The sequence below is a fragment of the Amblyraja radiata genome, chromosome 25 (genome assembly GCF_010909765.2).
Source record: "Amblyraja radiata isolate CabotCenter1 chromosome 25, sAmbRad1.1.pri, whole genome shotgun sequence".
Classification (NCBI taxonomy): domain Eukaryota; kingdom Metazoa; phylum Chordata; class Chondrichthyes; order Rajiformes; family Rajidae; genus Amblyraja; species Amblyraja radiata.
In genome coordinates this window covers 5,740,035-5,763,172 of record NC_045980.1, presented here as the reverse complement: position 1 = coordinate 5,763,172, position 23,138 = coordinate 5,740,035, and the positions used below count along the sequence as shown (strand labels likewise).

At 41.2% G+C, this 23,138-nt stretch overlaps 1 protein-coding gene across 1 annotated transcript in view; it reads left to right on the top strand.

The window, feature by feature from the left end:
- fbxw8 (F-box and WD repeat domain containing 8) overlaps positions 1-23,138 on the top strand; it is a 182,592-nt gene that overhangs the window by 95,440 nt on the left and 64,014 nt on the right. The window contains exons 6-7 of the mRNA XM_033043117.1: positions 1,761-1,957; positions 11,778-11,996. Coding sequence (XP_032899008.1) covers positions 1,761-1,957; positions 11,778-11,996 — 416 coding nt within the window. The remainder of the gene's footprint in view (positions 1-1,760; positions 1,958-11,777; positions 11,997-23,138) is intronic.

Here is a 23,138-nt window from a genome sequence, read left to right as displayed (position 1 = left end):
AGCAAAAGCATGGGAATCCCAGACCTGGAATTTGCCCTCCAAGCCACACATCAAGTTGACTTGAAAAAATATTGCCGATTCTTCACTGTTAATGATACAGCTCCGCAGTTGTGCCACATGCATTATGAATGGTAGTAGACACTAAAAAACTGCCTGCATATGACAAGACTTGAAAGTGTTCATGGGGACACAGAGACAGCAGATGTTGGAATCTTCAGCATAAACAAACTGCTGGAGGAACTGAGCATGTCGAGCAACATCTGTGGAAGCAAAGCTATGGTCAACGTTTCAGTGCTGCTACAAGATCTCAATCTGAAACGTTGACTATCCTTCTGTCTCCACAAATACAGCTGGATAAACTAAAGCAGATTGTTTTATCACGATGCTTGTGTTTGGTAGATGTGGCAAGCAATCAAGCCACAAAATGCTGAACAGTGGTCATCACTAACAAGAGAATCTAAGCACTTCCCCTTGAAATGTGGTGGCATGGTCATCAACACCATGGAGAAAGGTGGGGAGCAATCATGAATCCTGTACAGAAGAATTTAAGATTAGTAATGAATGTAACTTCAATTTCCATGTTCCAAATCTGTCTTTTTTTATATATAGAAATACTTAACATCCATCATGAAAGGTCTAATTTGTAAACTGTATGGGTGAATAACTCTTGTTGTTCTCAAATGGTGCAGAGATTTCTATAAGATACTCAGAGCACTTTGGTTTAACATCTCATATGCAAAATGGCATCTCCAATAGTGTGATGTTCTGTCAATGCTTTACTTAAATATTAGACTGATGTCTGTTATCTTTCTCAATAATTTTCTGTACCTTCGAAATTTTGTGTACAAAAGTGTACAAAATCACGAGAGGAATAGATCGGGTAGATGCACAGAGTCTCTTGCCCAGAGTAAGGGAATCGAGGACCAGAGATCATAGGTTCAAGGTGAAGGGGAAAAGATTTAATAGGAATCTGAGGGGTTACTTTTTCACAGAAAGGGTGGTGGGTGTATGGAACAAGCTGCCAGAGGAGGTAGTTGAGGCTGGGGACTATCCCATTGTTTAAGAGACTGTTAGACAAGTACATGGATAGGATAGGTTTGGAGGGATATGGACCAAGCGCAGGCAAGTGAGCCTAGCGTAGCTGTGACATTGTTTCCACACTGTATGACTCTATTTAAATATTCCATGAATAGCCAACACAAGGCCCTTCAGATGTACTCTGCTAGATTTTCATAATGTGCTCTGTTTTAGAGTTTAAATTAACATGGATTGTCTCACATTTGCCACATTAAAGTCCATTTGCCACATTTTTCCATGTGTTTAATCTCTCAAATTTCCATTGCCACTGGTTACAAACCTTCCTATTTTTGTGTCATTTGCATGCTGCAAACTATATGTAGCTATCCATGCCAATAATACAAATAATCAAATAAAAGGATTGAAAGCTATTGAGTTCCCCATTACTATTTCGTCACCTGTCTGATATTAAACATGATGTCCAAGCCACGTCAGAGTTAGATTAATGTGTGCTGCTCAATTTCCTGCGTTGTGAAGTTTGATCTATGAAATTTCCCCAGTGATATGAGTAATGGTACACATTTTCAAAATTAAAATCAATTGATGAGTGACAGAATGCGCTGAGGTTAAAAAGCATTAAATATAATTGTGAAAGACTTTTAAAAATGAAAGTACTAACATTTATGTTCAAAAGTCATCGTTGTACAAACATGTTATCAATTTTCTCTTATGTTCACTTGCAGGTGCTGTTGATGTATGGAGCACAGTTCTTGGGCGAGAACCAATACATCATTATCAGCACAACCAGGACATTCAGGCTATAGCTGTGGCTATAGATAGCGCTGCAGTAGCAACTTCCTCATGTTATCAAGTAAGATTAGAATCCAGCGACCAGAGAGGATATTGGCAAACAGCATGCCAATTTGAACTTCAGAAACTGGTGGGTTTATGATTCCATTATTTCTCACGTGTACACATCGGTTTTCTAGTCGTTGCTGAAAGCTTTACATGAATCCATTTATTATTAGAGAATCAAGAGGTTTGTCAGCATCCATTGGATTGATAATGTTTTATGGAATGAGCAATTCAAAGAAAGAACAAACATTAACCAAACTTTTTTAAAGAGAAAGGTCAATCTGACTACGGCAATAGCACTTAAAATTATAGAATACCTTATTCTGTTGAAAGGTTTCAAAAACCCTTTGGCAATTAAATGCTTTTCAAATGTGGTGACTAATGTTATGACCAAAGGTCATTTGATCTGGCAAGCATGTTTGCATCCAACTATCAATTGTGTATTTTCAGAAATATATTAATATTCTTCCTAATTCCTCCGTGGTCATACAAATTCCAGAATGGTATTTCTAGTTGTTTTTGACCTACTGTTTCTTTTCTATAAGTGACACAGAATTGATTGTATTTATTTTGCGTGCCTTTTAAATATTTGTATTACTTTCTCAAACAATGATTTATCTTTATTTTAAATGATTTATATACTTTCACTGTTATATGATTTTTAAAAATATTTTCTTTGGATATAAGCATGACTGGCAGAATAGCACTTGTCCACTCTTAAATAATCTGGGTTACTGCTGTCTAATATTGTATGTTGAAACCCACCCACTGCCCTTGTAAGTGGTGGAGTTGTGATTTGAAAGGCACTATCTAAATGTCCCTGACAGCCTGCACTTCTGCTTCTTGCAGACATATAGCAGACACAGTGCAAACTTGGTCGAGGGCATGCTTAAGATTAAGGAGGGGTTCCTGTCAAGTTAACTGATTTTTTTCGCACTGTGCTGTTGGAAAAGCAACCCTCCAGGCATGAGGAGAGTATTCAATCACATTGCTGACTTGACCCTAGGTAGATGTTAGAAAGGCTTTGGAGTTGGGCTTTGAATAGATGGCTAGATTATCTCTTCATGGAAATTGCTGGAGACTTACTATCCAAAGTCAAACCTTCACCAAGTCTTCCTGGATGTAGAAATTGCTTCCTGGATGTAGAAATTGCTGAAATTCAGCACTGTGCTGCCATTGGTTAACATCCCGACTTTTGATTTTACAGTAAATTTAGTGGATTAGATTAAGGGCAATTCTCTGGGAAATTCCTGCAATGAGGTCCTTGGGCTGGGGTGATCGTCTTCTAACTAATATATTAACTTCCTTTTTGCTTGGAAAGGGAGTTACCCGAGATTGTTATTCATTTCAGTATTACAGGTATTGATGCCACACACAGCAATTGCTGATGTGGTGTTAATGGCTTACTTACTTAAAGTCCACTGTATGAGTGCAGCTCCAACTACACTCAAGAAGGTTGACACCATCCAGGACAAAGCAGTCTACTTGACCATTACTTTCTTAATCTTTCATTTCTTCCACCATTAGCACACTGCTGCTGCAAAGCGTACACACATTTACTCACACATGCAGCTCTTGACAGCACATCTTCCTTTGAAGAATCTTGATGGCTTCAGGAGCATGGGAATATCACCACTTGCACATTCTCCTCCAACTTGCATACCATCCGCGCTGTGATATATATTGCTGTCATTTACACGAACACTGGCTTGTACACGCTAGAATTTAGAAGATTGAGGGGGATCTTATAGAAACTTACAAAATTCTTAAGGGGTTGGACAGGCTAGATGCAGGAAGATTATTCCCGATGTTGGGGAAGTCCAGAACTAGGGGTCACAGTTTATGGATAAGAGGGAAGTCTTTTAGGACCGAGGTGAGAAAATCATTTTTTACACAGAGAGTGGTGAATCTGTGGAATTCTCTGCCACAGTAGGTAGTTGAGGCCAGTTCATTGGCTATATTTAAGAGGGAGTTAGATGTGGCCCTTGTGGCTAAAGGGATCAGGGGGTATGGGGAGAAGGCAGGTACAGGATACTGAGTTGGATGATCAGCCATGATCATATTGAATGGCAGTGCAGGCTCGAAGGGCCGAATGGCCTACTCCTGCACCTATTATCTATGTTTCAAATTCTGCGACTCCCTACAGCATGGAAGGTCTTTCACCGCCTCCTCTCGAGTAGTGTGGGGAGGGGAATAAATGCCAGCAATGCCCAAATCTGAAAAATATCAATAAAATAACAAAGCCCAGATTTTCTCCCAAGTTCAGACTTTAAATCAGTCAAGATGCAGAAACGTAGTTTTTGGTGTTAATCATGTTTTGAGGACATTGAATTTAAACAATCATGCATTATAATGGTATCAAATGATGGTTCTGTTGACCTATGTCAGCATACATATAAAATGTAACAGCTATGTTACTTTGCAGCCATATTTTTTTTGCATACTATATTGCGAAACCATGAAGTGAACTTCACTGACAACAAGGTTGGTGAAATGCCAATTCAGTATTGCCAAGTGTAAAAAGGAAAAGAACCAAGAGAAGACCTGATATAAGAGCTTGATGTATTCACTTTTTCTTCCTTTTTAAAGAAATGGTTAATATCCTATCTGGCTCACTATAGTAAATTATTTATTTGACATTTGTTTGATCAACAAATAAGTATACTTACAGAGCAAAACAAAAATACATATGTAATTGTGGAGCAGTCCAGTGCTTCCTAATATATCCCTATCATGTGGTCCCTAGTTTACGAGTTCACACATACTCTGTTAACAAAATATGTTAGCCAATCTCAATTTCTCCTTCTCTACCGCATCTGTTATTGAGATAAGATTTTCCACTCTAGGACATCAGAGGATGTCTTATGGCATTTCTGTCACCTTCAATATGACCCCAACACCAGTCATATCTTCCCATCCCCACGCTTTCCAGTTCCTGCAGAGACCACTTCCTCCGTAACTCCTTGCTTCACTCATCCCTTCCCAGGGACAGGTGTTACATCACCTGGGTTGGGTGGGAAGGGATGAGTGAAGCAAGGAGTTGAATGGTGGTGCTGACTTGAAGGGCCGAATGGCCTACTCCTGCACCTATTTTTCTATGCTTCTATATTTCCGCACTTCTGCCCAGGGACCCCAGGTGATCCTTCCAGCTGACAAACCTCGTCTACTGTATTTGACGCTCCCAATGTGTCCGCCTTTAAATCAGGGAGACCAAGCGTAGACTAGACAACCATTTCACCAAATACTTGGACTCTATCAGCCAAGGTTACGAATGATTTTAAACCCATTCTCATAGCGATCTTTATCTCCATGGCCGCCTCCATTGACAGAGTGAGGTCACACGCAAACTATAGGAACAACACCGCATATTCCATCTGGTAGCTCATAACTAGAGCCAGGATTTTGCCATAAATGCCTCAAGTGCTTTTCATGCCTTTTTTTGATGATTTCATCGATAACGCCTTTTTCACGATCGAGTGCCTAAATTTGCCTTTTTTTGCCATTTTGCTAAAAGGTTGTGCTATTTTCTCTAATTGTACCATGATTACAATGACGTTTTCCATGTTAGCATGTTAATATTAATGTTATTATTAACGTGTTAACATAGTGTAATTTACAAGAACATTTCCACCACCGGGGCAAAACCGGGGGCGCCACCATCGTTCATTTGTTCGTGCCGCTGCCCGCTGGTTCAGCCTTCTCCAAGATCTGTTTAAGAAAGAACTGCAGATGCTGGAAAAATCAACGGTAGACATGCTGGAGAAACTCGGCGGGTGAGGCAGAATCTATGGAGAGAAGGAATAGGTGACGTTTCGGGTCAAGACCCTTCTTTAGGCTGATGTGGGGGGGGGGCGGGGTGGGAAAAATAAAGGTAGAGGCGGAGACAGTAAGACTAGAAGGAGAGCTGGGGAGGGTGAGGGGGAGGAGGGAGAAGACAAGGATTATCTAAAATTAGAGAAGTCAATGTTGATACCGCTGGGGTGTAGACTACCCAAGCCAAATACCCAAGCTTGTCTCCTCACTACATTTACTGCTGGCTCCAGACGCAAATCTGAGTTTGAGTGATCTGTGCAAGGCATTCATTGATGCTGGAATTCCACTGTGGAAATTGGAAAACGAATCTCTCAGTGTTTTTTTTAGAGAAATACACAAAGGAACATATCGAAGTGAGTCATTATTGCGGAAAAAATATGTTGACAGCAACTTCAATATTGTTGTACAGAAAATTAGAGATGAAGTTGCATGCAACAAAATATGGATCTCAGTAGACGAGACAACCGATGCTGTGGGGGGATATGTTGCTAATATGGTCATCAGTACACTGGAGGCAGGTCAACCATCAAAGGAGTATTTGTTGACATCAGAAGTATTGGAGAAGTCAAACAGCTGAACTATTGCTCAGTTGTTTACATCTTCACTTGCTGTACTTTGGCCAGAAGGTACATAACACGAGAATGTTCTTCTGTTTGTGACTGATGCTGCTCCGTACATGAAAAAAGCTGCTCGTGCTCTAAGTTTTATTCCCCAAAATGTTGCATTTGACATGCTTAGCTCAAGGACTTCATAAAATTGTCAAGCACATACGTAGCTTGTTTCCAAATGTCGATCGCCTAGTTTCCAATGTCAAAGCAGCATCACGTGACGGTCCTCAAAGCACCGTCACGTGTGCAGTTGTTCAAGGAAATGGCACCCGAGATTCCGCTACTTCCTCAGCCCGTTTTGACTAGGTGGGGTACATGGCTCCCTGCTGTACTCTACTATGCTGTAAATTTTGAAATGATAAAATAAATCGTCAACTGTTTTGAAGAAGAAGAATCTGATGCAGTCAGGATCGTCAGTGAAATCCTGCAGAAAATGTCCCTCCACCAGGAGCTTCCAATTTTGCAAACTTCCCACAAACTGTCATTTCCCTTGAGAAACGTAGCAAAACGTTAGTAAATAACGTGCAGGTTTTCAACAAAGTAACTAACGATATCCGTAAAATTCATGGCGATGTAGGTAAAGACATACAAGGAAAATGTGAGAAAGTGAATTTAGCTAACAAAGATCTTGAAGAAATACAAAACATAGCTAAAGTTCTCAAAGGTAGTTGTAATGCACAAGATATCGACATGAATATAGAGTTGGTAGCTTGTTTCTGGTATGCACCAGTGACCTCAGCTGAGGTAGAAAGATGTTTCTCACAACTGAAGCATGTTCTGTCTGACACACAGCATAGTTTGACACTAGATAATTTGATAGAAATGCGAGGAATTATGTGCAACCAGGCAACTTTGGTCATTTAATGTAGAATACCATTATATTATCATTTTTAACCATATTTTAATAGTGGAATTACATGCCTTTTTATACCTTTTTTGTCAATAAATGCCTTTTTCTTGCCTTTTTAGTAATTTTATTATGCCTGTTTGCCTGCCTATTTCAGAGTTTTTTTAGAGTCTAAACATCCTGGCTCTACTCATAACCCAATGGAATGAACATTGAATCCTCCAATTTCAAGCAAAACCCACTACCCCCTGTGGCCCCCACCTCAATGTTCATCCATTTCCACCACCATATCCACCCTGCTGTCACCCTGCTTCATTCCCCTCCTTATACACTCATCTCCCATCCTTGAGTCCGTCATTTCTCTTTTATCCCATTTGGTCCCCTATGCCCTCTTCCAACTATAACCCTCCCTCTGACTTTACATTTCACTCCTCTCCTCTCCTTGTCTGATGTCCTTTTTCTCCTTTTCTCCCATAGCCTTTGTCACTTAAGGGCCTGTCCCACTTGGCTGTCATTCGCGCGCCATTTACGCGACCTGCTAGCGTGTGGACAGCGCGTGAGTAGCGTGGGACGGGCGCATGGAGTGCTGTGGAGGAGTGTGGACTTCGTCCTGCATGAAATCTTCGTGCGCCACCGGCCTGTCGCGTAACTGGCGGCCAAAGTGGGACAGGCCCAAGTCCAACAGCAGCAGAAACAGGCAAACGATCGCCGAGCTCAGCCTGGGGCTCACGGCCGTTGCGGATCCGGACCCGCCCCCTTTCCTACACCCAGAGCGGGGCCAAGACGATTGGAGACAGACACAAAATGCTGGAGTAGCTCAGCGGGACCGGCAGCATCTCTGGAGAGAAGAAATGGGTGACGTTTCGGGTCGAGATCCTTCTTCGCACTGAAGAAGAGTCTCGACCCGAAACGTCAGCCATTCCTTCTCTCCAGGAATGCTGCCGGTCCCGCTGAGTTACTCCTGCATTTTGTGTCTATCTTCAAATGACGTCACGTGCTCCAGGCGGCTGTGCGGACGCATGATGACGCGCGCGACCATCGCGCGTCAGTCCCTACCGGCCTGTCGCGTAAATGACGGCCAATTGGGACAGGCCCTTTACTCCACCCATCTGCCAGCCTAACTCCCCTCCTCTGTTCTCACCAATCATCTGTCCATTCCCTCCGCAGATGATGCCTGATATACCGAGTTCCTCCAGCACTTTTGGGTTTTGCTCAAAACTCCATCATCTGTAGTTTGTGTGTCTCCATGCTAGCTAATGTTGTTCCTCTTGTAATTTATCCATTAAAATCTACCAAAAAGTAATGAGACCAATGATTTGGTTTGAGCTAAAATGAGACAATCTTCCTGGCATTTAATTCCTGCTGTGCCTTTTTGTTGCTCTTTAATTTTGTATACTTATTTTTAGATTGTATGTAATGTATTGATTGTATTCACTGGGGTGGGGGTTCATGAACATTGTGGATATTTTGCGCTGTTGTATTTTACTCTGAATAATTTTGTGTCCACATTACAACAGTTATATTTTAAATGAAGTTCTCTCCCAATGAAATATTTTGAATCGTTCAAAGGATGGTCTCAAAGCCAGTTTGCTTAAGAGTGCGTGCTTTATTTCTTAAGAAAATTAGTCTGCTTTTAAAACTGCTAACATAGAACATAGAACATTACAGCACAAGAACTGGCCCTATGGCCACAATGTCTGTGCCGAACATGATGCCACGACCAGTTGCTTTGTACACTGTATCCTGTTGTACACTGAACAATAATATGGTGTAGAACTGGCCTCTGAACCAAGATGTAGAGCGTACATGTGTCTAAAATATATTTTGAAGTTGAAGGGAGAAAACTGGTTAAAAGCAATGTATAATAAAATTGCACAATTTTAGACATTTTAATTTTTAGCAAACTTTTAACTGAAATGCAAAATTGAACAGCTGATATATTTTCAGAGAAAATAGTTTGTGGAAATATGTATTAATATGAGGACCAGTGTACTTGCACAATAGTATTTTAAAATGAATGAAATCCCAGCAGTCGAGTTTTCATTTAATTATTTAACTTAATCAGCACTTTCTACTTAATCACAGGAGTTCATTATATCTTAAGCCATTGAATCATGATTCACTACTTGCCATGACATTTTTTTTTAACCAAGAAGTATATCATTTTTATTGCCAAATTAAAATAATTTTGAGTTAATTGACTCATTTATAACAATTTAAAAAAAAAAGTTTTTAGATAAGAAATACAATAAATATTCAATCAATTTAAAAGAAAGCAGAAGTTGCACTATGGAAGCTTTAATGAACCATCATATTAAAATTACCTCCAAATGATCATGGAAATTTGCATGGTCACAGATTAATAAGGTGAATTTAGTTTGTTGCATCGCTCCCATTCTTTGCTGTTTTAGCTTGCAATATTTGCTGTTGCTTGAATTGCTGGTCTGTTGGCTCAATGCCCTCCCTTGCACTATTTAAAACTACAGCCATTGAACCTGTCAGAAATCCATCAACATTTTTTTTTTGATGGATTTCTATAATATTTCTATATAAAATCTAGCCAGATTTTATATAATTGCTTTAAATATATTTGTGTTTGATGGCACTTAGTTTAGTTAACTGTCAATTGTTTATATATAGCAACTGTGCAATGCTGATTTTACTGGAGTTTGTGTATAGGATAACTGGAGATGGCTATATGTAGCAATGTTACAAAATTTTGAGATTTAAAAAATCAAGTCTGTAATTTATCCCATCAGATAAAGCATAAAAAGAAGTTTAATTTGACACCTAATTCACTTTCATATCTCAAGTATTTAAAAAGTTATGGCCATTTTCATACTCGGAAATTAGCATCTTGTTCCCTATTGATTTTCTATGGACATAACAAAAAAGCTGTGATCGTGTGCAGTCAAAAGCCCATAACCTTCTTAAAAATTAAGAGAACTGAATGAAATTTTCAGTTATCGTAGATTGAACCATTCTGAAACAAATATAAAATAATCTTACTTGGATGACCTGAAATTAAAGCATATAATTAGTTAGTTACCCAAGTGTAGCTAATTTCAAACCAATTACTAGATCTAAACATCTATCCATTTCTTAATAAATGATTAACATTTTTAAATAGCCTAAGTGTCCAAATAATATTCACAAATAATTCACAATAAAACATGATTTTTAAATCTCATTTACATTAATTTATAAGCCAAATGGAAGAAATTTAGTGTTCAATTGCTGTAAATTAAAGTCCATTTAAATCAGCTTTCTAGTGCGATCCTGTGAACGAGCTGGTTTGGAACGTTCACATTGCGGTAGATTTGTGCCTCAAATGCCCAGAAAAATACTGCGGGATATAATGGGTCCAAAATAAGCTACTCGCAATATTAAACTTTGTATAAAGGGATCTTAAGAAGTCCTTTTTAATGTAAAAATAAGCAGCATACCTTCAATTATTTGCTCTATGAGACCCTGCGGTTGCTGGTGGTCGCGGGTTTAGAGATTGATTTTTAAACTACTATAACTATTATACGAGGCCTTTAAAACTAATAATAGCTTTTGCGACGGGGTCTTCCAGCGATTTTTCGTTAATAATTAACTAGGCTGAACATCTTCGATTTGAACAGCCTAGAGAAAATCGCGTTTTAAACCCGCCCCCCTCTAAACGGCGCCAAAATCGCGCACACCTGCAGCGACAGATTTTCAGCGACGCTTCAGGTAGGCTTTGCAACATACCTACTATATGCATCTCTGATGCCTTTTCCCCCCACAAATAACGAGTAGGTAATGATTGTTGACTGAATAACATTTTTTGTCTAGCTTTCTTGGGTTTATTGTATCGGTCAGGTTAGTTGTGATTGCAGATAAGCAGCTCTAATGCCAGCGACCTGCCTGCCTAGAGCAGGATACAGGTGAGTGGAGTAGAAATAAAACCACCCAAGTTGTAATTCCAATATACTGGCAGGTGACTGAGGGCGGCATGGTGGCATAGCGGTAGAGATACTGCCTTTCAGTGCCAGAGACCTGGGGTTCGATCCGGACCACGGGTGTTGTCTGTATAGAATTTGTACGTTCTCCCCATGACCTCCGTGGGTTTTCTCCGAGATCTTCGGTTTACTCCCACACTCCAAATACGTACAGGTTTGTAGGTTAATTGGCTTGGTAAAAATGTAAATTTGTCCCTTGTGTGTGTAGGATAGTGTTGTAGGATGTGCGGGGATTGCTGGTCGGTGTGAACTTGGTGGGCCGAAGGGCCTGTTTCCACGCTGTATCTCTAAACTAAACTAAACTAAACTAAGAGTCATTGAGAATGAACTGCATGAAAAGGAATAGTGTAGTTTATTTTAGTTTATTGTCACGTGTACCAAGGTACAGTGAAAAGCTTTTTGTTGCATGCTATCCAGTCAGCGGAACGACTATACATGTTTACAATGAAACCATCCACGGTGTTCAGATACAGGATAAAGGGAATCATGTATAGTGCAAGATATAGTCCAAGGGTCTCCAATGGGATAGATGGTAGCTCAGGACTGCTCTCTAGTTGTTGATATCAAACATATTTAATTGATACTTTGTTTGCGTGTGTGATGTGTAATCCATAAAATTCCTTGAACCTATTTGTTCTCATTATTTTGCAGGTTGGCTCACTTCAGTTTGTTCCCAACGGTCTGAATATAGATGGAAATGAAACATTGCTGGCAGCAGCTGAGGATACAGTTTATTTACTCAAACCTGAAACAGAGCCAAAAGTACTTCACTCCATCTATGGAAATACTGTGACCTGCCTGGAAGTATCCAGTAATCGGGTTGCCTGTGGTGTCAGAAATGTTGGTTGGATAATGAGTGACGGCAATAAGGTAAATTATTTTCAAAGCCTATCATAAAGTATTAATCGTAAAAATGGACAACAGTTATGGTATTTACTACTTTAATAGATGTGTTAGGCAGAGCTGCTTGGAACACAATACATGACATGCTGATTTAAAAAGTTGTGCTCTGCAACAAACTATGTGATGGAATTTAATCAAAAAACAAATCACTCAACATGATCGAGAACTAATTTCACCAGAAGTACGGCCTTGGATTTTTCTTCTATGTCCTATGTTGTATTAAACATGTATGCAAGGAGATCACTGTGTATTTCCATTTATGCCAGATAATGTTCAACACTATTTCTGAGGAGGGGTTACTGTTGGGGAGTGGGGTGTGAATCTGGAGGAAGGACATGGATTGTGAGTTTGGGAGAAGTTTGAGGTTTTGGTGTTAGAAACAAGCGAATCATAAGGTAATGGGAGAAAATGGATCTTGGGGATGCAATTCTAAATCTGTTAATACATTTGAACTTTTAACGTTCATTATCAGATTAGCTGGTGATTCTGTGCAAACTCGCCAGAATTTATCAGCAAAATCCATTGTGTTGGCATTGTTAGTAGGGCATTCCAAGTTGTATAATCAGGAGCTTGCAAAATTGCATGTCAAATGTGAGTCGCAATACTTATCTGGCAGTGATCAATCTTTTGTATTAATCAAATATCATTAAAAAACTATGAAAATGAATTTTGAGTAGCTGATTAACTTTAGTCTGAATTTTTAAGGTGGCACTTTTGTGAACAGAGCATGGTATCTATAATCGTCTCCGATAAATGTACTATAATTTTTATGTTTTGGGGAGGTCATTATCTTAGTCACTTTTTCAATTAACATGGTTGGTCTGCCATTTTATGCATGTGGACATTCACACTGGAGATTAATGATTGTGCTTACATTGTAGGTTGATAATAAAATGACGAGCTGAGTATATAATAAATGTAAAACTTACCGAGCAGAAAGAAGTCTGTTAGATGTATAAACATTTCGCATGTCTGCTAATTACCATCACTTATATTGAAACCTGTTTAAAGGCTTTTATTAAATACCTTAATTATATTTTAGGATATTCTTTGTGTAACCATTTTACTTTCAACTCCAGCCGTATACTTACAATAGCAATGAATATAAATGGTATTTGTAATCAGCTGCTGGTAACTGTGCATTGCCAGATTAAATCTCACTGTATCAATAAGTTAAATTAGTGTGCTACAGCACTGCAACAGAACTTTTGGCTCAATATATCCATTCTGACCATCGGGTACCCATCTGTTCCAATCCTATTTTCTAGCACATGATATGTAGCTCTCTCTGATAGTTCACGTTATAGTAGAATTAGGCCATTCGGCCCATCGAATCCACTCTGCCCTGCAATTATGACAGATCTCTGCCTACGAACCATTTTCCTGCCTTCTTCCTGGAAGTGGCGGCGCTGTGAAACGGCTGCGGCTCGCCTGCAGTCTGTCTGTTTTTACTTTTTTATGTTGTTTTTTTTGTCTAGTTCAGTTAAATTTTTGGTTATTAGGTGGTGTTATGTGTGGGGGTGGGGTGAAACAGGGCTTTCTGTCTCTCCCTTCGGGGGAATGCGACTTTTTTGTCGTATCCCCCTTCTCTTCCCCCGCCTGTGCTGAGGCCTAATGGCGGAGCTGGCGGCCTCCAACCTGCGACCAACCTCGGGGATCCGGAGCAAGGCTGACCGTCTTCAAGCTGCGGCGACATTCGGGCAGCGGCACGACTCGGCGCTCCGGCGAGGGCGGACGGCGCAGGGGCTGAGACACTCCCGGGCGGGCGGCGCGGCTACCGGCTGGAAGGCGCTCCCGTGAGGGCGGCCTGGGTCCTGGCTGGAAGGTGCTCCGGTGTGGGCGGACCGGCTCCCGGCTGGAAGGTGCTCCCATGGGGGCAGCCCGGTGCGGGGCTGAGACGCTGCCGTGTGGGCGGCCCGGTGCGGGGTGGAGACGGTGCTCCAGTGGCTGAGGCGGCGTTCTGGTGGCAGCGACCTGAATCCGGGGCTCGGCCGCGGGCCAGTGGACGACATCGTCGGGAGCTCGCAGGTCACAGGCTGGTGCCTGTTTTCCGGAGCTCCGGTGGCAACAGCTGCGTCCGCTGGACTGGAGGGCGGCAGCTTCGACCACCCCCGGGTGGTTGAACCGCGGGACTGACTTACCATCGCCCGGTGGGGTATCGCCTCAGCGCAGAGGGAGAAGAGGAGGGAAGAGACAGTAACTCTAAGACTTTTGCCTCCATCACAGTGAGGAGGTGCTTGGTGAACTCACTGTGGTGGATGTTAATTTGTGTTTATTGTGTGTTGTTATTATTACATGTATGGCTGCAGGCAACAACATTTCGTTCAGACCGAAAGGTCTGAATGACAAATAAAAGGATTCAATTCAACCCTTCACACCCGTTCTAATCAAAAAATTGTTTATTTCTGCCTTAAAAATATCCACCGATGGCCTCCACAGCCCCCTGTGGCAATGAGTTCCACAGATTAACTACCTTCTGCCTAAATAAATTCCTTCTCACCCCCTTTCTAAAAGAGCACCCTTTAATTCTGAGGCTATGACTGGTCCTAGACTATCCCACCAGTGGAAACATCCTTTCCACACCAATCTATCTAATGCTTTTCATTATTCTGTAAGTTTCAATGAGATCCCCCCTCAACCAAAGGTTTCGAGGGCGGCGCTGTAATGGCAGCGGCCCCTGCAGTCCGTCTGTCCTTTTAAAAAATATTTTTTTGTCTCGTTCAATGTAGTTTGCTGTGGTTTTTTTAAATATTGTTTTTAACTGTGTATATGTGGGGGGGGCGGGGGAAATGTTTAAATCTCTTCTCTGCACGGGAGACTCGACCTTTTCCTTGTCGGGTCTCCATTGTCGTTGGGGTCTAGAACCGTGGAGCGGCCTCCAGCCGGAACGACCTGGGAGCTCCAGTCGCGGAGCCTGCGGACTTACCGTCGTGGGGCAGGCCGGCCTCGGAGTGTGGGAAGATGTGGTGGCGCAGGGCTGTGGCTGGACTTCGGAGCTTCGAAGGCTCCAGCTGCAGGCCTGTGGCCGGTGACATCGGGAGCTCGCGGGTCCCTGGTGGGAGGCTGCTTTTCGGAGCTCCAGCGGCGGCCACTTCTCCCGCCCGAGTTGCGGGGTTGAGGGCGACCCGGAGCAGGGCCTGACATCGCCAGCGCAGCCTTAACGGCCGCGGGACTTACCATCGACGCCGGGGGCTTTAACATCAGGAGAGGATGGAGAGCAGGGGAGAGACAAGACTTTGCCTTCCATCACAGTGAGGAGGAGATTCACTGTAAACGATGCCTGTATGAATTGAGTTTGGTTGTGTGTCTTGTAAATTTTTTTCTTTTTGTTGTATGGCTGCAGAAACCAAAGTTCCTCACGGAAAAATAAAGTTCATTGTATTGTAATCTTCTAAACTCCAGCGAGTGGGAGCCCAGTGCCATCAAACGCTCATCATATACTAACCCACTCATTCCTGGAATCATTCTTGTAAACCTCCTCTGGACCCTCTCTGGGGCCAGCGCATCCTTCCTCAGATATGGGACTCAAAGTTGCTCACAGTATTCCAAACGTGGTCTGACCAGCACCTTATAGAGCCTCAGCATTACATCTCTGTAATGTGATTCTCCTGATATCCTCCCTAAACTTTGTACATATATATCTATATCTAACCTAAATATCTGTTCTGCCCTGGGTTTCCTTCACTCCAAAGGAAACAAACCAAGCCCATCCAGTCGCTCCTTATGTTTGCAACGCTCCATCCCAGGCAAGAGCCTGGAACCTCCTCTTCATCCTCGCCAGTCCAATCATGTAATTCTGTGGTATTGTATAGACCTTGAAATGTTCTTCATAATTTGTTTTCAAAATCTTATTATTGATCTCCAATTCTGTTCCACAAGCAATAATGACTGAAATAGAAATCTACAGAACAAGTGGATCTCTTCAGAAAAATGGGAAAAATAGTTTACTTTCCTTCAAGCAGTAATAAAAGCATTTTGAAAGTATTGTGGAAGATCATGCATAATATTTTGTGTTGATTTTCAAATGTTATATTTGTTTTACTTTTCATCTCTAAATTTAAGTTATCCACATAGAAAAAATAATGGATTGTCACTCTCCGTTCCCTTTATGAATAGAGCGCAGGTATACCTGGCTCAATGATCCCCTGTGCTGGATCATTGCATTTTATGATTATCAATAAGGTTTGGTCTGTACCACATTGGGTTAATAATCTCACAAGTGGTCAGCATTTTGCTTGGTTTGTCACCTGTCAGAATTTTAATTACACTTACTGGTGAGTTTAATAAACAGTAGGATCTTGTAAAAAAAACGTGTCAAGTTGAGTATGGTATTCATTATAAGCAGTGCATGAGTTTAGACTGCATGTTTTGATTTAGGAATAATCTGTCTTGATTCTCAAGAGATGCATGTCAAAGAAGGTCATATTAGATAAATTGTATTTTATTTTGTCTTCATCAGCACCTGTCTTCCACAACTGAGATGGCTTAATCCTACACATATCAAATCTGTTTAATCTTACAGCACTACAAAGATTTTTTCTTTAATGAAAGCTACCGGTAGCGCATAGGTTACTTCATGGATTGCAGATAAAGTTGTGCATATAAGCAATTGCAGTCACTTTTTATTCAAGGTGAAAGGCACCACTAGTGGAGAATTTAAAAAAATCTATTTTTCTACTTTATTATTATCTACCACTTAGAATTGATTGAAGCTGGAAACAATGTTTTTCTCAATTTACTCTGCTGCATTGTTTTGCAGGCAGGAGAGATTTTAGTGGTGAGGTATACTGTGGTCAAATATGTATTTTACTTCATTGTTAGAAATTGATTTCATAATTGCAGTGTGGCAAGATAAATTCATACCTAGATGCTCATTGTGAAAGTGATCAGTAAAAAATGTTATGCATAATGATTTAGGTGACAACTGTATTGAAAGAAAGTGTCTGTAAATGTGACTGGGTATTTAAATTAGAGTTTTCTATATTGACTGGACAATACAGTTAAGTGGACTTCATGGAATTTTATCAGCTATCAAAATCTGCATTTGAAAATGAAATTTGTTTTTCTGTTTGATTTTGATGCATTCTGACAGATGTAAGTTATTTTTAAAAAAGTTTTGAACAATTTTCAGTGAGCAAAGAAATATACGTATTTGTGATCCTTTACTTTCTCAGATCCCCTCTAAACATTTTACATTTTACTCTAAATCCATGCCCTCTAGTTTTAGATACAAATACTGTGAGGAAAATGCTCTTACTATTTACACTATGGCACTCATAATTTTGTATACCTCGATCAGATTTCACTCCCCTCTCCCAGCTTCCTCTGCTCATACCCAACCTATACCTTCTCTCCTTATAATTGAAAAACTGTTGTGAATCTTCCGTGCACCTTAGCCAGGGCATCGCATACTTCCTGTAGTGTGCTGGCAACACCTGCACTCATTACTCTGGCTGTTGCCGAATCAATGTTTCATAAAGTTCTACTATAACCTCTCTGCTCCTACATTCCATGCACTCGCTATTGAAAACAAGTATCCCATATGCTGCCTTCATCACCTCATCTACCTGTGCTGCCACCTTCAGGAATCTTTGGACATTTAGTTATATAGCATGGAGACAGGCCTTGCGACCCAACTTGTCCATGCCAGCCAAGTTGTCTACCTGAGCAAGTCCCATTTCGATGTGTTTGGCCAACATCCTTATAAACCTTTTCTATCCGTGTAGTCAAAATGCATTTGAAACATTGTAGTTGTACCTGCCTCTACAGCTTACAGCATTTTAAACATTGTAGTTGTACCTGCCTCTACAGCTTAGTCTGGCAGCTCAGTCCATATAGCCCTGTGTGAAGAAGTTGCACCTTAGATCCCTTTAAATCTTTCTCTCTCATCTTAAACTTCTGTGCTTTTGTTTTAATAATAATAATAATGGATAGGATTTATATAGCGCCTTTCTAATACTCCCCTACCCTGAAAAATACTGTGACCATTTACCTTGTCGATGCCCCACATATTTTATGTACCTCTTGCATACCTTTTATATCTATATAATTAAAAGTCTAATCTTGACCACTTCCTGTTTTCGCTGTATATTGATTTTAGAAAAAACGCTACCACTTACGACTGTGATTTTTGGCCATCTTACTCGGAGTCCCCCTCCGCTCATCAGGGCCAGAGGATTTTTCACATCGATTAAAAATAAAATACTTTTTAATGTTTAAAAAATGTTGAGATTCTCTCTCCTGTCAATCACGCCATGAAGGCCACGTCCCTTCTAGTGAGAGGGGGGAGGGACTATAAAACCCGAAGTGTCTACGTGGCTTCAAATGGTATGAAGCTGCATTTGAATTTGGTGGCCTTGCACCCTGCTTGAAGTGGTATGAAACTGCATTTGAATTTGGTGGCCTTGCACGCTGCTTGAAATGGTATGAAACTGCATTCGAATTTAGTGGCCTTGCACCTTGCTTGAAATGGTATGAAACTGCATTTGAATTTGGTGGCCTTGCACCCTGCTTTAAATGGAATTTCAAGGAATAGCCATGGGGCATTTGGATAGCAGTAAAAGGATTAGTCCAAGTCACCATGGATTTATGAAAGGAAAATCATGCTTGACTAATCTTCTGGAATTTTTTGAGGATGTGACAAGTAAAATGGATGAAGGGGAGCCAGTGGATGTAGTGTATCTAGACATTCAGAAAGCCTTTGATAAGGTCCCGCACGGGAGACTGGCGACTAAAATTAGAGCACATGGTATTGGGGGTAGGGTGTTGACGTGGATAGAAAATTGGTCTTGCACCCTGCTTGAAATGGTATGAAACTGCATTTGAATTTGGTGGCCTTGCACCCTGCTTGAAATGGAATTTCAAGGAATAGCCGTGAGTCAACTGCCAGCCCACCAGCCGTGAGTGAGTCAACTGCCAGCACACCCGGCTTGAGTGACTGAGTTGAAAGCCCAAGAATCCATTTGGCCCACAATGTCCATACTAGCCCTCTGGAAACCAGTCCCTTCGGCCCACAACATCCATGCTTGCGCTCCAGAAAGCCCCCCCACCCCCACACACACACTGGCCAGCAATCTTGGAATTGGTGGAGAGGTGGAATATTGCGTTGGGGGACCAGCCCTCCTGTGTGAACATGGGACCCAATGGGTCCCACTTAGTGTAGTTATCTATATAATTAAAACTCTAATCTTGACCACTTCCTGTTTACGCTGTATATTGATTTTAGAAAAAACGCGACCACTCACTGCTGTGATTTTTGGCCATCTTACTTGGAGTCATCCTCCGCTTATCAGGGCCAAAGGATTTTTCACATCGATGAAAAATAAAAGACTTATTAATGTGCAAAAATGTTGCGATTCTCCCTCCTGTCAATCACGCCATGAAGTGGGAGTGGGGAGGGATTATAGAACCCGGAAGATTGGCAGATAGAAATAAAAAAATAGGAGTGAATGGGTCCTTTTCAGAATGGCAGGCAGTGGCAAGTGGAGTGCCGCAAGGCTCGGTGTTGGGGCCGCAACTGTTTACCATATTAATTAATGATTTGGAAGAGGGAATTAGGAGCAACACTAGCAAGTTTGCGGATGACACAAAGCTGGGTGGCAGTGTGAACTGTGAAGAGGATGTTAGGAAGTTGCAGGGTGACCTGGACAGGTTGAATGTGTGGGCAGATGCGTGGCAGATGCAGTATAATATAGATCATTGTGAGATTATCCACTTTGGTGGCAAAAACAAGTGGGCAGATTATTATCTCAATGGGGTTAGGTTAGGTAAGGGGGAGGTGCAGCGAGACCTGGGTGTCCTTGTACACCGGTCACCGCAAGTTGGCGTGCAGGTACAGCAGGCAGTGAAGAAAGCTAATGGAATGTTGGCTTTCATAACAAGAGGATTTCAGTATAGGAGTAGAGGTTCTTCTGCAGTTGTATAGGGCTCTGGTAAGACCACATCTGGAGTATTGTGTACAGTTTTGGTCTCCTAATTTGAGGAAGGACATCCTTGTGATTGAGGCAGTGCAGCGTAGGTTCACGAGATTGATCCCTGGAATGGCAGGACTGTCATATGAGGAAAGATTGAAAAGACTAGGCTTGTATTCACTGGAGCTTAGAAGAATGAGGGGGGATCTTATAGAAAGATATAAAATTATAAAAGGACTGGACAAGCTTGTTGCAGGAAAATTGTTCCCAATGTTGGGCGAGTCCAGAACCAGAGGCCAAAGTCTTAGAATAAAGGGGAGGCCATTTAAGACTGAGGTGAGAAAAAACTTTTTCACCCAGAGAGTTCTGAATTTGTGGAATTCCCTGCCACAGAGGGCAGTGGAGGCCAAATCACTGGATGGACTTAAGAGAGTTAGATAGAGCTCTAGGGGCTAGTGGAATCAAGGGATATGGGGAGAAGGCAGGCACGGGTTATTGATTGGGGACGATCAGTCATGCTCACAATGAATGGCAGTGCTGGCTAGAAGGGCCGAATAGCCTCCTCCTGCACCTATTTTCTATGTTTCCATGACTCAACTGCCAGCCCACCAGGCTTGAGTGACTGAGCTGAAAGCACAAGAATCTATTCGGCCCACAATGTCCTTACTAGCCCTCTGGAAACCAGTCCCTTCAGCCCACAACACCCATACGAGTGCTCCAGAAAGCCCCCCCCCCCCCCCCCCCCCCCAATAACTTTCCAATAAATTCCTACCATTGATATTAGACTCACAGGCACACTTGAACTCTTTTGATTTGTGAATTTGGCAGATTTATTTGTTATTGAATCACACTGCTGGAAATGCACTGCAGTACATATATTATAAGCCAGCTAAGAAAATATCTGGTGTGTGTTAGAACTGTTACGACATCAAATAGATTGCTTATTGGTTTATTAACATGAAGATTTTGGAGGGACACGGTTACCACCAGACAGCTTTCAAAGTAAAGCCGAAGTCATGTCTAGAAATGTGGATTTATTTTATGGTGCTATCCAAAGCTGCATTCAGTGGCCACACAACTTGAACCTGATAGTACCTGACTATGTGTTTGCTTTAGGTTGCATTAGCTGCATTTGAAATATTTGAGTTTAGTTTGGTGTTGCGTTATGCTGGTGAAGCGATCGCCATCGCCCAACACCTCAGTTCGGTTCGCAATAACCAACCTTATCTCCCGGTGGCTCAGCACTTCAACTCCCCCTCCCATTCCGAATCCGACCTTCATGGCCAGAGTGAGGCCCACTGTAAATTGGAGGAGCAGCACCTCATATTTTGCTTGGGTAGTTTACACATTGACTTCTCCCATTTCAGGTAGTCCCTGTTTTCTCCCTCTTTCCCCTCCCCTTCCCAGCTCTCCTACAGCCCACTATCTCCGCCTCTTCCTTTCTTCTTCCCACCCCCCCCCCCCCCCACATCAGTCTGAAGAAGGGTCTTGACCCGAAACTTCACCTATTTCCTTTGCTGCATAAATGCAGCATCACCTGCTGAGTTTCTCCAGCATTTTTGTCTACCAGCCATCAAATTGGTGGTTTTCATTAATTATATCAATTATTACTATTGCACACAGCTTTTCTGTTGAATTGCATTAGAGCAATGTCTGGGAAATTGACATTCTCACAAGCAACTAGCTACTAAAGATATTCTAACACCTGGCATTTATATGGGAAAATATGTATTTGCAGTTCTAGATTCTTTCCCATATTGCAAACTGAGTCGTTACAGAAGTACATTTCTCAGTTTATTCGGGTTTTTTTTTTAAGTGATAATTCTCGGTTCTATCATGCACAGTTGTTGAATTGTTTTTATTCATGTTGTGCAAATGTGCAAGTAAGTTAAAGTTGGATGTTTCTGTTTTAAGTCAAACATCCAAATAAGAGAGAATAGCCTTGCGCGGAACTTTTTTTTTCTCGAACTGAGTCAGTACTTTCACAAAAACTAGGTAAACATTGGATCATCTGTTGCGTATCTTGTGAGGATATGTTCAGAATAACTGTGTAACTGGACAGAAAGGAGGGGCCCTGAAGGATTGATAGGTGAATTTAAATTTGCATAGCCAATTGAGTGTGCATGCAGTTGCTGCAAGGTGAGGTTGGTACAGGTGTCTGGAGAAAGCCACAGGGAAACATTATGAATCAGTGACATCACTTTGATCGTCAGGCAGCACAATATTTACTGACTCTGTTTGGCACATGCTTGTGTTTATTTTCTAAAATGGAATGTCTTCATCATAATGAGAGAGCAAGTTTGATTAAAATGTGACATAATTAGTTTGGTATTAAATACGGTCTGAAAATATATTATGTATTTGGAGAGAAGAAAATACGTCATTCTTTAAGTGGAGGTATATGTCACAGAAGTTCTGTCCTCTGTAATTTAAAAGAAACTTGGCTCGGTACTTCATAGTATTCCAAATCCTATTGCATTATATTTAGTACTTTTTGTTGGCAGTTATTTATCATTTTATCCCTTTAGTTACCCTATATGTGATGTGTCTCTGAGAGAGAAAACCTTACAACTTGTTATCAGCATAATGTTGCTCATAATTATATATTTGTCCCCTAAAATCTAATTTCATCTAGACTGGGCATATGCTTATTTAATTTGGAGTTCGGATTTCACTATTGATCAAATATTAAATTATTTTTCATTGATGAATGGTATTCCTTTGAACAAAATAAAATGGCAAATATATATGCTCACCCCCTTTAGACACCAATTTCTTCAAGACAGTAAATTTATTTTATTTCTTCTGTATTGTTTCTGTAGAACATGATCAAAACTGGAATATTAATTGTAGAAATGATTCTTCAGCTGCACTTGTAAAATGCAGCGTGATCAGATGTGCCTTCTGTAAACCAATAAATGCTTTGGCTTGTGTTCAAAGATTACATCATTTAAAAGAAGAGTAAAACTGTTCTTCAATTTGCTATGCATTATTCATGCACACAAGTTGCTTTGTTATTCTTCCTCACCATTTACCGTATGAATTATTTCATAATTTTTCCTCCCTGGACTATACTGCAGAGATATTGCAGATCCATCAACTGCACTTAAGCAGTTGGTATCCAATCCTGTCTAACAACAGTGGCCATCGCAATTGCTGTCTTTGTAAATTTGCACTTCTGATGAATCATTTCTTTGTC